This window comes from Apiospora phragmitis (assembly GCF_038363925.1).
Source record: "Apiospora phragmitis strain CBS 135458 chromosome Unknown utg000010l:1.0-9815664.0:1.0-9183399.0, whole genome shotgun sequence".
In the NCBI taxonomy this organism is placed as follows: domain Eukaryota; kingdom Fungi; phylum Ascomycota; class Sordariomycetes; order Amphisphaeriales; family Apiosporaceae; genus Apiospora; species Apiospora phragmitis.
Genome location: NW_027117409.1, coordinates 811,581 through 825,344, shown reverse-complemented (window position 1 = coordinate 825,344; position 13,764 = coordinate 811,581). Strand labels below are relative to the sequence as shown.

Genomic DNA, 13,764 nt, shown 5'->3' with positions numbered 1-13,764 from the left:
CACCCGCATGGCGCCTTTAGCGCTTATCCTAAGACCAACTCCCCCCATTTTGTTTCAGCCAGGGGGTGGAGCATGGCCTGTTCAGAACATTCGGCTACCCGACCACTTCCTTGGCCATTTTCGTGCTTTAAGCTCCGATAGGTGCTGACCCCACCGTTGCATCCTCCATAAAACGTCCTATCAATAGAAGCCTCGCCTATCACAGGCCCTGCCTTAGCAAGATGAAGCAATGTATAGGGCCTACCCCTGTTAGTAGATGAGACTCGGGCATCGAATATTTATGCGTTTTCCCCAATATATCTACTTAAGGGCTCGCACGTGACTTTTTGTGGGGCTTCATAATTGGTGCATTTCCCACTCAAAAAGCACCAATTCTGACACCACATACAGCACCACCGCATTCAGCACCACCACATACAGTATCGTATACAATACCGCACCGCATACAGCACCAATTACGATGAGATCAGCCACGATAATGCTCCATGTGGTGGTGCTGAATGCGGTGTTGCTGCTGTATGCATATAGTGGTGCTGGTGGTGGTTGGGAGGGGGGGTCCTGTTGACCCTGAAAAGGTCAAATTTTACACCTTAAATCAGCGTGTACAGGGGGGTGTACAGGGATCCGGAACCCCCTGTACAGACCCCCTGTAATTAGATATTTTCAGAAAGCATATTTGTTATCTGTTTTATCTGTTAGTACACCAAAATCAGCGCTGACGGCAGAAATTTATGCATTAAAACCAACATATCTACTTTCTGCCATATCTACTAACAGGGGTATGACCTGTATGTAAACACACATCCATATCAGATCCCCCGGGTCCTGCCCAGTTCTGCCCAGTTATACTGGAACACACTCCGGATCTCCTTCTCCAGGACCAGGTTTTCATATCGACTGGATACGGCAATCGATGCCGGAAAATAGCGTATCGTTGTTGATTTTTCACATAAGCCCGAGCCGATCACGCACAGTAGATTCTTCCACACTTACCTCTTCTAGGCAGGCACTGACTTACTCTAGGAGCTGGTCCTCTTCTTTGCTTTTCGAAGACACCGACTCAGTACCACTATCATGACTATTCGTGTCTTCCTGTTCATCTTGGTTCTCATTGTGAACCTTCATCATGGCCTTCTCCCCATCTTGCCCATCCACCATCTTTATCTTGGCTTCTATATCCGCCATCATCTCGTCCAGCCCCGTATCCGCGTCGTTCCAGGCCACCATGTAGACGTCCCCTAGGCCATACTTCCTGGCGGTAAAGAACCCGTCGTTGATGTGTTCCGGGGTAAACCGCTCCACCGCCCATTTCATCCAGGCGTCTATGCAGTCGGCGCCCTTGTCCGCATCCTTGGTCTCGTCCAGAGTATGGTCCAGGAGTTCGATGGTCTGATTCAAAGTAAGAATCTCGGTGTTATTCCTGAGCCAGATGCGCAGCTCATCTCCGCCCGATTTCTCCATTTTCGTGCCGCACAGCGAGTGAAACCAACTCCTCCAAACTAAAAGACGATAAAGCGGTCGGAGGCCTGGGCTATGTGACAATGACGAGTATTTGCTTGGGATTTTTGTTGACGGTACCATGCATACTCTCCCATCTTCTCTTCGGGAGAGGACATGCCAGCTTGAATTAAGGTTGTCTTGATATCAACAATGCCTTTATTTCTTGCCTGACAAGGCATTGTATCCCATGTAAGTCTACGGAGGCTTACACAACAAAGAGGCTAAAGCTTTGTTCGCGGAAGTCCTACCCAGTAACCTCTATGATTCGGAGGCAGGCTTCCACTGTAGATGAGGGGCCATCATGGCATCCTCTTGTCGTGTCATGTTTTCCTTGACCCTGGAAGCTTCCAAGCGTGAGAAGAGCGATAGTGATCAAACATACCGTTGAGGTTTATCTATGTCCAGAATTGAGTTTCCGCCGCCAGATTCTCTCCTGTGACTGCTCGAATCAATGTTGGCGCTGAAACCGTATTCAAAAGCTGCCGCAACTCGCACGATGACCCTGTTCGGCAGCATACCTTAGGAACAGAATGGAAGATGCCTGATTGACTTAGTTAGTATACTGTACTTCAAAACAGCATGATCACCACGTGCAGTCTAGGAAATGTACAAAGCAACCTACCTTTTATGTAAGACAATATTATAACTGTAGACCAAAAAGCAATATAATCTGCTCACCTAAGTTCAGCGATAGTCGGTAAAGATGCTATATACTCTAATATTCTGAGTTTCGAGCAGCACATCATGGCTAAGACCGAATCAGGGAGCGGTAGCTAAGTGGTATAGCGTGGGATTGCAGTTAACGATTCGCAATTATCCTAAGGTCGCGTGTTCGATCCACGCTCGCTCCTCTTTTTGCGCTTCTCACATGCTAGCAGTGGCTTCCTTTTTGCATTGAAATAATGTAGTCATTATAGTTGTATCATTTCTTCTTAAGGCTATGTATGGTAGTATATAAGGCATTCCTTTTAGCAGTATACCTGTTAAGGTCTGAGATGTGTGACATGGCACATGTGCGGAGCAGAATCATCTGCAACAAGTCCCAGGCATGCAAAGTCCAAGTGCATTGAAATATATTTGCAGACATATTGATATAAATGCTTTTTTAGACGTCAATAGTAATAAGAAGCAAGAAAGATTCACACAGGCATCATCCCCCCTTGTTTGACAGGTAGCAGGTGCCTACTACCGGCTTCTGCGTGCAACCCCCGGATATGCTTCTAGCACTGAATTTAAACAACTGCCCCTCAACTCGTTGTTTCATGCGTCATCCCGCCCGTTCGTTCATGTCGTAAGTAGCACCCGGCTGCTTGGCGCGCGGGCCTTCCTTTTGTCTTGCTGCTGTCGGAAAGGAAGGGCGGCGAGGCTCAAACAATCTTTCGGCTAACCCGGACCCAACACCATTGAACTTACCAGGAGATGAGCTGTCCATGACCATTCATCTCCCTCCCTTGGCCCGAATTAATACCTATCAATCTGGTATTTCGAGCTGCGCATCTTTCAGGACTTCCCCAACCAACGCTCTTTTTCTCTTGCCGTCGTCTTCTTGTACCGACCGATTTGCGTACCCTGCTTGGCGGGGTAAACTTGCGTGTTGTTGTTTCTTCTTCCAGTTCTTGTTCAGCTCGCCTACTGCTGTGTGTCGTCGTCGCGTCGCATCGCATCGCATAAACAAGCACTCATTCGCTCGCACGTCGTCTGCTTCTGCCTGCCCGCCATGCCTGACTGGCGCGACGAATACCTGGTGAACCTCCAGGAGGCAGAACGGGCCAACCCCGTGAACAGGGACCTTGTCGCAGCTTGTGAGTCGCAGTAGAAGTGATATGTCTGTCTGTGGTTGTTGGAACTTTCTTGTAACTAATATGCGAATGCCCACCCCGTCCACCAGGTTCCCAGCTCGCCGACCGTGTCGCCTCCCTCGAAGCCGAAAAAGAAGTCCTAGCCCAAAAACTCTCATCCCCATCCCCCTCCTCGCCGCCGCCTCCCTCCTCCACAACCACAACATCCCCACCACCAACAAATCCGCCCACCGCCGCCGACAACACTACCGGCGCAACCGACAACAACAATACAACCACCACCCAGAACCAACAACCCAACAAGAACACCGCCCAGCTCAAGCTCGACCTGGCCGAAGCCCTGCGCGCCAAGGGTCAGCTCCAAGCCAAACTAAAAACGAGCGCCGCCGAGCTCCAGAAGCTGCGCGCCAAGTCCAAGGCCGACGACAAGCGCATCCACGACCTGACGGCCGAGCGCAACACGCTGGCGACGAAGCTCAAGGACCGGAACGAGGAGCTCGTGGGCAAGACCAAGCTACTCAAGGTGAGTTCAAGTCAAGTCAAGTCGCGGCGGATGGGTGGGGTGTTTGCGCAGTTACTAATATGGGCGGCGGCGGCGGCAAAACATTATAGGAGGTGCAAGATGACAACTTGACCTTGAATATCCAAATCGACGTGACCGAGCATAAGGCCGCCAAAGTCGCGGCCGAGAACAAGGAGTTGGTGGACAGGTGGATGAAGCGCATGGCGCAAGAGGCCGACGCCATGAATCTCTCCAACGAGCCGACACACAGAAGCGGGCGATAGAGACCAACTTCGACAACAACAACAGGGGTCCAAATGGGATACGATTCTTGTCTCACCAAGTCTACAGGGAAAAGCGGACGCTTGTTGGGGAATTTGGTTTTCTTTTCGCTCTGGTGGTATCCTATGTGTATACAAAAATGGTCTATACATGTAAGTCCATACACTTCTCTTCCTCCTTCCAAGGTTTCAAGCCTTGCGACGAAGTAACGCGCTCTCGCTTTCTAAGAGTTCTGTGTCTGAAAAATACTTTGAAAGGGAATGCACGCAAGGCTATGCCGATGATGCAAATATTAAAAACCTCCTTCGATAAGTCGCGTCCAAGGTCCACCCCAATCTCAGCGGTGAAAGAGAACTCTTTTTAGTCCTCGAAACTTCGCCTGCGTACTCTCCAGAGCCTTCGGCCACGTCCGGGTTGCATACCAAGGACTCGGGCCGGTGTGCGCAGAGAACATTGTTTCGATCCCCGCTCTACGGTTACGACGGGACTTCAACGGCCACGCGGGATCGCACTACTTCTTGGTCGACACGAAGTACTCGCCGTCCGAACTGGCCCAGCTGACCCAGTCTCCATGATATCGATGCTCCTCGACGTCAAGGATGCTATTAGCGACATCGTTGGTGGAGTTCTTCTCGTTTCCGAGGACGAAGTTCTTGAGTGATATGATCTTGCAGCCCTTTTTGAGGTCCAAGAACATTTCCGTCAGGGCCTTGTTCAGCTGTGGCGTAAACGCCTTGTTGTTCACCAGGATAACGTCGGCCTCTTTCAAGACTTCGGACATCTTGGGGTTCTGGCGGAAATCGGATCTTTCGAGATGCGCTCGCCCGGGGGCCAGTCCCCACAAAAGACACCGAGACTTGAACTCCTCCAACTGCGCGTCGGCGAAATTGCACGACTGATCGACTATCTCACAGCCGTAACTCCGGCAGCCTATTTCGAGGGCAGCCTGCAGGACGGTGTTGCCAACTCCTGATCCGAGATCGACATATACTTGATCCGACGTCATGTGGCAATGCTCGTGTAGAATATGTCGCACGAAAGGATATCGCAGCTCGCCATACACGTTGTCGCTGCCGGCTTGGTATTTGTTAAGAAGTTCGACTTTGGGTGCGACGGTTCGGTCGTAGACTTGGGTGAGGATGAAGTCGACCAGTTCAGGAGGGACACGATGTCTCTTCTCGATGTTCTTGGCTATTGTGCCGTTCTCTACCAGTGAAAATAGCTTCTTGTTGTAGTCTTCTAGTGCGGACTTGAAAGCAGCCAGGTCATGGATATTCTCATTTGAGGCCCTCTCCATCCGTCTTCGAAAGCTTGCTTGGTTGTCTATGAAAGGTTGCGCTTCGTCCTCGGTGAGATATGTCTCGGCAACGTGCTTAACAACTTTGAGAATATCGGCGACGGCGTCGATCCTGTCCTTCTTCCATACCAGTTCGTACCTATCAGTCTGTCAGTGTTTGTAGCGAGCGCAAGTCAGCTGCGGCCACTTACTTTTCGGGCTTGCAGCGCGAAGGGTATTGGAGCTGTACGGCGACCTCGTCCTTCTTCGCTCCGAATATAGGTTCGCAGTCCGTTTCGACCGAAGCCAGCTGTGCTGCATGTACAATCCGCGAGTCCCGAATCTTGTCGTCGAAAGCCCGCTTGTGGCGCAATCGGCGGTTGGGGTCGCCCGTGTCATCGATCAGCTTCCGGCGCTTGCGGAACGGGTCGTCGTCTTCGTCGCCTTCCGAGTCATCGTCGTCGTCGGCAAAGGCGGGCGAGTCGCGTGGGGTGCTGGCGACTTTGCGCTTGCGCTCGGCGGCGCGCTTCTCGTCCGACGACGACGGGTACGGCGATGCGCTCTTGGTGCGCGCTAGCTTGTGGTTGGGCGAAAGGCGGGAGGCGCTGCCGGCTTTGGCGGAGGAGGGAGCGCGGAGGCCGTTGGCGTTGGAGGACGACGGGTTGGGGCCGAGGCTGGAGCGCGGCTTGGGCTTCGGCGGGACCACGACCTTTTGCACGGTGATGGTCTGTGGCGCCGGTTTGATCTTGGACTTGTTCTGGCCCAAAATCCCCATTGTCGTGTCTCAGTGCGGCAAGGATGTTGATCCGGGCGGCGGCGGCAGGGTAGGGTCTAATGTAGTCTATTGGAACTTATGATGTAATGATGCTTCTGGAAGCATGCGAAAGTCGTCGTCGTGGTGAAGCGCGTAAAGCATGTATTGGAGAGACTGTAAGCATTCAAAGGAATGAATAGTGCGAAAGTGCAGGTGGTGTGAGAGAGGGATGGTGGTTCGCAAGCTTGGTGCTCGAGTGGGCTGAGCAGCGGGACTATGGAAAGCGAAGTGGGATAAGATCAGTCAGCCCGAAGTGGAAAGGAAGGATTCCGTCGTTCGATTGGCCACTTGGGGGACTATTGCACTGGCGAATAAGAGTATAGATCCCTGCTTCTCTAGGTGCTAGTAAGAGAAGGGTGGCACATTCCACGAGAATAGAGTGAGGGAGGGAGCGAGGGACGAAGAAGGGTAGAGAAAAGTAAGGCAGCCGTTGTTAAATCCACCGCCTGAAATCAAGCATGCGAAGATCTGGAGCTGGTAGTAGTCGGCAGAGTCACTAAAAAAGAGGCGTCCTTCTGCACGCAATTGCAACCTGACTGAAGTATGTAGCTTTACGTACATGTACTTTGGCCGGTACTTGCTCTATATAGGCACTTCCTTCCTTCCTTTGCACCCTTATTAATTGGAAAACCAGCTCGAAATGGACGAAGAAATCTTGCTTTGAGGAAGCTACCAGACCGAGAACAAGGGTCCTCCTTCTTGCTCGCTCTCACCCACACCCCTCGCCCCGAATGGCAGGAACCGGCTGCCGGCCAAGGCTTTCTGCAATGTCAGGTGGAGTGCAGCGCACGTGCATTCTTCCTTCCTGCTTCCTAGACTTCAACAACGCTGTAGGAGTACGAGATCGTTTAACCACAAATTGCCACATCATATACATCAGCTGATTTTTTCCTTCGCTAACCACCATGGATCGCATTGGAAGTATCAAGACGTGCCTAGGAACATCGCATTAATAGGCCGTTGAGCCTGTGGGATGGTCTCGTGGGGCTATACTTCTCCCTCTTAAGCAACCCGAGCTAAACCCAGAGCTACCTCTTTGTTCTGAAAGTCCTCGCTGTGCCGCATGCGCCAGACGGTTTGTTTGATCTCTATCGCCGAGCTCAGTCCCAACAGTCCATGCCCGAGTATCTCTTGCTTCTTTGTTGCAAGCCACTGGGACTTATCGTCGATGTTGGCGGAACCAACGTCATCTCCTGAACCGAAGTAAACTTCATTGGGGACGTCAGCTCTTAATGTGCTCAGTTAGAGTACCTTTGCCGGGCAATTTCCTCGCGCCAAATCTGGGTATCCAGTACGTATACATGCTCTTGACCTCGAGAAGACAAAAGTCCTTCGATCGGTAATGAGTTTTATCCCCCAATGTCGGGCACGGGAGGTGATTGGTAAGCTTCGACTTACTACAGTACCACCACTAGCATCATCAACTAGAACGTTGTCTCCAGCCTGGAAAAGCGATTAGCCTTAGGCATCACTCCGGTCACTATTCTGGATGGCTCCGCAGAGGGTGAGGCACAATGAGTAGGTAAGTTATGTTATTGGTACGCAGCGTAGACAGCTACAGCCTGAGGCTCCGTGAGCCAAGTACCGATCCGATGGGATCCAAAGCCGAACCCAGCATCCCTTGTGATAGCGAAGAAGCGCTTGACATCGTGCTGTCTCCAGGTCGCAGGGACACCGAAGATGAACCCGACGGCAGCTGTATCCCAGGTCGCACCCAGTCCGAAGTACGGAGGGAAGAGAAACCTGTCGCGAATATGGCCGTAGATTCTGGAAAGAAAATAACGATACAGGATGTCCACATCCGGCTGCTTGGAGTTGTCCTTTCTTCGGCTTTGGGAGTCGCACTTGGAACATTCGGCCAGCAGACGGTTATTTCCTTGCTCTGGAAATCCCAGCTCATTATATGTATACATATATTATATATAAATGCATCAGGCTGTATTCCTGCATACTTAGATCTGCTAGGCCATTTAATCTAATGTTCGTATCTTGGCAAGGACGCTCGCTCGATGACTTCCATGGCGGCCTTTTGTCACTCGACAACACCAGGCTCAGTAGGCTTATAGGCTTACACGTCTGTCTTACTTCTTCTCTTCTCTTTTAACAGCTTCGGTATCTATAGTCAACCGGCGCCATACTACATACAAAACAAGCCCCAAGACTGACTGAACAGCCAACCAATGTTGTGCCACAACACTCGGCAAACGACATTGCCTCCTACATCCACCATTGCCATTGTACTTTTACCAGCATCATAAAGATTTCGAATGGCCTGAGTTGCCGCTGTGAAGCTGTTTGAGCAATGCATTGTACCAACTGCAGTTTAATCTTACTCTGCTAAAGATCGTAATCTCCATTATACAATGACATTTCCTCTCCCCAGTGACGATGTCCGGAAGGGGCCAAAAATTGACGACACTTTACCAGTTCTCTTTGACATTGTTGCTAGTGAACTCGCACCCAAACCTGACAATGACTCTTTATCAGCCGGGCTACTCATAATGGCCGGCATCTGGGATGTTGGGCAGGCCTCTGATTTCCTGTTTTAGCCAAACGATACCCTGTTCATCGTAAATCGACCCTTAGCTAGGTCTATCAGAAACTATGCCAGCAAGACATTTTTATGGCTTATTGAGTGTGTTGGGCATTGCAGCCCAGCTCTACTCGGACTGCAACCCCATGCTCCGAGACGGCTGCGTTCCGAATAAGGCGTGGCTGTCCAGCAACTACTACATCGACTTCACCAAGGAGACGTCGCTGCCGGCCAACTGGATCATGGCCAACTACGAGGTCGTCAACTTCAACTCCAAGGGGGCCGAGTTCGCCTTCAACCACAAGGGCGACGCGCCTAACCTCTGGACCGACTTCTACCTCCTGGGCGGCCGCTACGACGTCGTCATGAAGATCGCGCCGGGCGTCGGCATGATCAGCAGCGCGTGCTGTGAGGCGACACCCTCGACGAGATCGACTGGGAGTTCTCGGGCAACCAGTTCGGCACGACGCCGTTCCCCTCGGCCGACGGCAAGGTCAAGCGCGAGGTCCGCGCCGCCAAGGACGTGCCCCAGGGCCCCATGAAGCTCCAGCTCGGCGTCTGGGACGGCGGCGACCCGGACGGCTCGTACTGGACCAAGAAGTGGGCCGGCGGCGAGACCGACCTCAAGGGCGCGCCCTACGTCGGCTACGTCCGCAGCGTCAACATCACCAACAAGTACCCGGCCTGCGCGTACAAGTACAACGGCCGGTCGGGCCTGCGCAGCAGCGTCCAGATCATCAAGGACGGCTGCCAGACCCCGTCGTCGTCGGCAGCCTCCAAGAAACCGGCGAGCAGCAGCTCGTCGGCGGCGGCGTCGGTCTCTCTGCCGAACTTCCAGAGAGAAGTCGGTGGATACCCTGTATCCCCAGCCCCGTCGGGAGGGACGTCGCCCGCGGCTGGTTCGTCGCATCCTGCATCGTCAAGTCCTCCAGCTTCGTCGGCCGCCCCTACATCGCAGGCTGCCTCTGGTCCGTCATCTCCTGCGTCGAGCCACCCGGCTTCATCAGCTCAGGCATCAAGCGCGGCGTCGTCCTATGCGGCATCTGGCCTCCCCTCCTCGAAAACAGCGGGGTTCTACGCTGCTTCTGGGATCCCGTCCTCGGTGGCATCATCAGGACCCTAGACACTGGTGACCTCCAGTGTAGCCTCCTCACCCGCGCTTTCGTCGTCGGGTGCCTCTTCCGGCCTTGTGACCTCCATGGCCTCGCTAGGGGGTTCCTCGAGTGTGTTGAGCTCCGGCCCGTCGACATCGACTGGTGGTCTCCTGAGCAGTCTCAGCTCCCTTATCCTGGGCACTACTTCTTCGCTTAGCTCTTACGCGGCTTCGTCTGTTAGTGCAGGTGGCACGGTCACGGGTAGCTTGAGTGGCTCTGCATCCGTAACATCGCACAGCGGTTCAAGCTTGTCACTGAACTCGGGCTCCACCGTTGCATCCGGAAGCGCATCGTCAAGCGTGCTTTCGAGCATGGCGGCCACCTCCTCGGGTACAGCGTCTGGGTCTTCGTCTGCTGCTGCTGCTATTAGCGTCGGCAATAGCAGTGTTGGCGGCAGCAGTTTGATCACCACCTCCTCGATCTCCACCATCTACTCCACGAACATCTACACGGTCACCTCGTGTGCGCCGGAAGTCAAGAACTGCCCTGGAAAGGGGGTAGTGACGACCGAGCTGGTGTCTCTATACACAACCATTTGTCCCGTCACAAACAAGGTCCTGGACGGCATAACGTACCCCCCGGTAAATGCTATCGTGGCCGCCCCGACTAGCTCACCAGCGATCGCGTCTTCATCAAGCCCGGGCATGTCCTCCGCATCTGCATCCGTACCGCTCAATCTTTCGAGCTCTTCCGCGGTCTTATCAGCATCTGCCGCCCCAGGTAGCAGCAGTGCGGCACCCTCGAGCCCGCCGCCGATGATGACGTCGACAGTTTTCACGTCGAGCGTATACACCGTCAGCTCGTGCGCACCGGGCGCCGCGGAGTGTTCGTCCATGATGGGCAGCGTCACGGCCGAGCAGGTGGCCCTCTACACGACCGTGTGCCCCGTCAAGGAGTCCTCCGCCAAGCCGCTCGATATCTCGACGACGGCCGTTGCGCCAGTCTTGGGCACTGGTAGCTCTGCCGCCGCCGCTCCGGCGATCTCGCCGGTCGTAGTCCCCGTAGCCCCTTACGCCAACGCATCCGTGCCGCACAACACGTCGGGTCCCTTGGCCCCGATCGCAAGTCAGGCTCCGTTGTTCACAACGTCGACAGTAGTTCAAACAAACATCTATAGTAAGTACAGTACACACGTCCGTATACTGAGTGTTCCTATCTTGTTTGCTAATTCGTTTAACTTTTCTTCACAGCTGTTACTTCGTGTGGGCCCGAGGTCAAGAACTGTGCGGCCAAGCTGGGAGCGGTGACCACGGAAATCATCGCGCTGTCGACCACCGTCTGCCCCGTCACGCAATCGGCAGTTGCGCCCGTCGCCGCCGGCGCGGCCCAGCCAAGCGCACCACCGCCCGGCAGCAGCAGCCGCCGACGTTCCAAGCTACCAGTATAGCGCGGCCTCATCCACCGCCGCGATGGGCACTGTTCCCGGTGTGCCCATGGTCTCCTCTGCTGCTCCTAGGTTAGTTGCTATTTCCTCTTCCTCTTCCGCATACCCTCTCCCTTTTTTCATTTACCTTCCTCTCGTTATTGTAATCAAAAGTCCTCTAGCTCATTCTTTAGCCTTCTTCCATCTTCCAGCCCTCCTACTACTGTCGTAGGGGCCGTCGCCAACAACCCCTCGTTGACTATGCTGACGGTCGTCCCCGCTGGCAAGAGCAGCCCTCAGAATGCGCGGAAGCAGCCACCTCCTTCCGGTGCCCCTGGTACCGCCGGCGCCCCTGGTACTCAGCGCCTCACGACGACCATGACCAACAGGCTGTCCATGGCCCCGACGACGTCGCCAGCGGCTGCGCAGGCAAAGGGCGGTGACGCACCGGCCGCATCTCCTCAGGCACCTGCACCTGCACCATCACAAGCACCTGGAGCTGTCCAGGCTTCGGCAGCCGCTGCTGCTGGTGGTAGTGGGCCGGTCTGCCCCGCGGGCTGTGAGCCCACGACCGTCTACGTGACAGTCACGGCGGCAGCAGCAGCCGTAGTACCTTCGGTCACCGTCACGGTCCAGCCGCCGTTCCCCATGAGCAGCGGTGTAGCGGCAGGGCCAGGGACAATTGGCGGAACGGGTGTGCTGCTGGGTACGGGGAACAGTAATATGATGTACGCGGCGACTACGATGCCTATTTCTGGCGATAGTGGTGACTCGATGACGACCATGGCCACGGCAGCAACACAGCCCGTTGCGGCATACCGGCGATGGTTCAGGCGCGAGCAACTGCACCGGCGGCATCATCATCACTGAGGCAGGAAGGATGGATTAGTGGGTGGGTGGTTCTGGGTTGTTTGGGTTTTCTTCCAATTCCCTTCTTGTATATAGTAGTACCAAAAGACCAATTTCCTTTTCTTCTTCTTTTTCCTACCCTCTTCCTTGATAGATAATTTAGTAACTCTTAGCTATGATTGTTATTTATGGTTGAGTGCATTCACTGTATGAAGTCAGTTGGAGATAACGCCGTTGATATGGAAATCAATGTTCCCTGTTTCTGATACTTGCTATTACTGAGTTGAGCAAAACAACAAAGTTGAATTAGCACTGGGATTAATCTATGTTCTTATGTGTCACTATTGCAGGACACATCAATAACCAAAAGCAAGAAAATGCTCTCTGGCCTATAAGTGTTTATAGTAATGCAGACAAAAAGGGAAGAAAATTGACAAAAACGCAAAAAGGAAACTCACATCTAGGATGTGTGATAGCTAATGTGACTGCTCTCCCGAGCCGGATTTGAACCGGCGACCTGTGGATTACAAGTGTGACAATTACAGTCCATCGCTCTGCCAACTGAGCTATCGAGAGCATATACTTATTGTTGAGAGTCTAAGCTTTTAAGTGCTACTATGTTGCAGGAATATGACGGAGCGCAAATCGTGCAATGATTGTGTGCCAAGGCTTTCCATGCTCATCTTTAGCCGTCTGGCTTATGGACTGCAGTGGTGGTGGGTGTTGGTGAGGGGGTTGGAGTATTGGTTTGATGATAATGCCATGCAGAGGGAGGTACATGGATTGATAGCGGCATGATCTCAAATGCTGGGTCCTTCCTGCAGACATCTGCCCATTGCTCCGTACACTTGGCGGCAATGGCGTGCTGCAATGGCGCACTGCAGGAGAACGAATGAGGCAGTTCTGTGCAGTACCTGTAGCACATATATAGATTTTCCACATTGGTCACGAACGTGGCTAACTTGAGGTGATTTATCTTCTTCTCTTTGCACACAGTCGAGAGGGCAATGGTGTTGCGACATATCCGTACATACCTCCGTATATATTGCTGATTACGAGTATAAGTGCATGTTGTTACTTATATAGTTAATCGGATCTGAATTGATGTTCGAAGGATTGTGTCAATATAGTAGAGATGTGCCTCGGCCAGTCTCGTAACTCTTCACTCATCGCAAGTCCAGAATGCGAAGGAGCAAAGGAGCGCAACCATCCGCTTCTATCGATCAGCCCATATGCTCCTTGCAAAGACCCGCTTAAAGTCTAGACTCTAGACTCGGGTTCCGCATAGGGCTTTATGCAGTATCCCGCAGCTTCCCGGTGCATAAGTGCTGCTACTGCAAGTAGGAACAGCAGATTTGTTCCTGTAGACGCCATACCCTCTCTCACCAAGAGACCAAACAACCCATCAAGGTTGGTTTCGACCTTGGTGGTGGATGGTGGATGGGTATTTGTCATCTGGACTTTGCAAACACTTTCTGGACACACGGCATAGTCGGACACTCATTTCGGCGATACTGGGTGTGGCCAACTCACCGCCTCACCTCCGGGGCGCCGAAAACGGGTGTGCATTCCCAGGTTGTGCGCAAAGTTCCATCTTGCCCTGACTAATAAGTCTTTTTGATTAGTCGTAGTGCTGAGGTCGTCCACAACCACTACGAACGTCGAATGGAGACAGACACTTCTGGACAGACT

General features: G+C 53.1%; 7 protein-coding genes across 7 annotated transcripts; 4 read left to right on the top strand and 3 right to left on the bottom strand.

Moving 5' to 3' along the window:
* Positions 1-809: 809 nt before the first annotated feature.
* Positions 810-1,461, bottom strand: PG994_010063 (uncharacterized protein; the record flags this gene model as incomplete). Its single annotated transcript, XM_066861472.1, has 2 exons — positions 810-897; positions 1,019-1,461. 2 exons carry the CDS (start codon positions 1,459-1,461, stop codon positions 810-812), a joined length of 531 nt encoding a protein of 176 aa, XP_066710582.1.
* Positions 1,462-3,217: 1,756 nt separating this feature from the next.
* Positions 3,218-4,085, top strand: PG994_010062 (autophagy-related protein 16; the record flags this gene model as incomplete). The annotated part of the gene is made up of 3 exons (XM_066861471.1): positions 3,218-3,302; positions 3,389-3,822; positions 3,912-4,085. 3 exons carry the CDS (start codon positions 3,218-3,220, stop codon positions 4,083-4,085), a joined length of 693 nt encoding a protein of 230 aa, XP_066710581.1.
* A 509-nt stretch (positions 4,086-4,594) lies between these two features.
* PG994_010061 (Nucleosomal histone H3-Lys79 methylase) lies at positions 4,595-6,134 on the bottom strand (the record flags this gene model as incomplete). The annotated part of the gene is made up of 2 exons (XM_066861470.1): positions 4,595-5,519; positions 5,572-6,134. The coding sequence occupies 2 exons, from the start codon at positions 6,132-6,134 to the stop codon at positions 4,595-4,597; spliced, it is 1,488 nt and encodes a 495-aa protein (XP_066710580.1).
* Positions 6,135-7,705: 1,571 nt separating this feature from the next.
* Positions 7,706-8,481, bottom strand: PG994_010060 (uncharacterized protein; the record flags this gene model as incomplete). The annotated part of the gene is made up of 2 exons (XM_066861469.1): positions 7,706-8,055; positions 8,340-8,481. 2 exons carry the CDS (start codon positions 8,479-8,481, stop codon positions 7,706-7,708), a joined length of 492 nt encoding a protein of 163 aa, XP_066710579.1.
* Positions 8,482-8,852: 371 nt separating this feature from the next.
* Positions 8,853-9,829, top strand: PG994_010059 (uncharacterized protein; the record flags this gene model as incomplete). The annotated part of the gene is made up of 2 exons (XM_066861468.1): positions 8,853-9,089; positions 9,164-9,829. The coding sequence occupies 2 exons, from the start codon at positions 8,853-8,855 to the stop codon at positions 9,827-9,829; spliced, it is 903 nt and encodes a 300-aa protein (XP_066710578.1).
* A 342-nt stretch (positions 9,830-10,171) lies between these two features.
* PG994_010058 (uncharacterized protein) lies at positions 10,172-11,247 on the top strand (the record flags this gene model as incomplete). The annotated part of the gene is made up of 2 exons (XM_066861467.1): positions 10,172-10,976; positions 11,051-11,247. The coding sequence occupies 2 exons, from the start codon at positions 10,172-10,174 to the stop codon at positions 11,245-11,247; spliced, it is 1,002 nt and encodes a 333-aa protein (XP_066710577.1).
* Positions 11,248-11,269: 22 nt separating this feature from the next.
* On the top strand, positions 11,270-12,093 carry PG994_010057 (uncharacterized protein; the record flags this gene model as incomplete). The annotated part of the gene is made up of 2 exons (XM_066861466.1): positions 11,270-11,316; positions 11,418-12,093. 2 exons carry the CDS (start codon positions 11,270-11,272, stop codon positions 12,091-12,093), a joined length of 723 nt encoding a protein of 240 aa, XP_066710576.1.
* Positions 12,094-13,764: the final 1,671 nt, after the last annotated feature.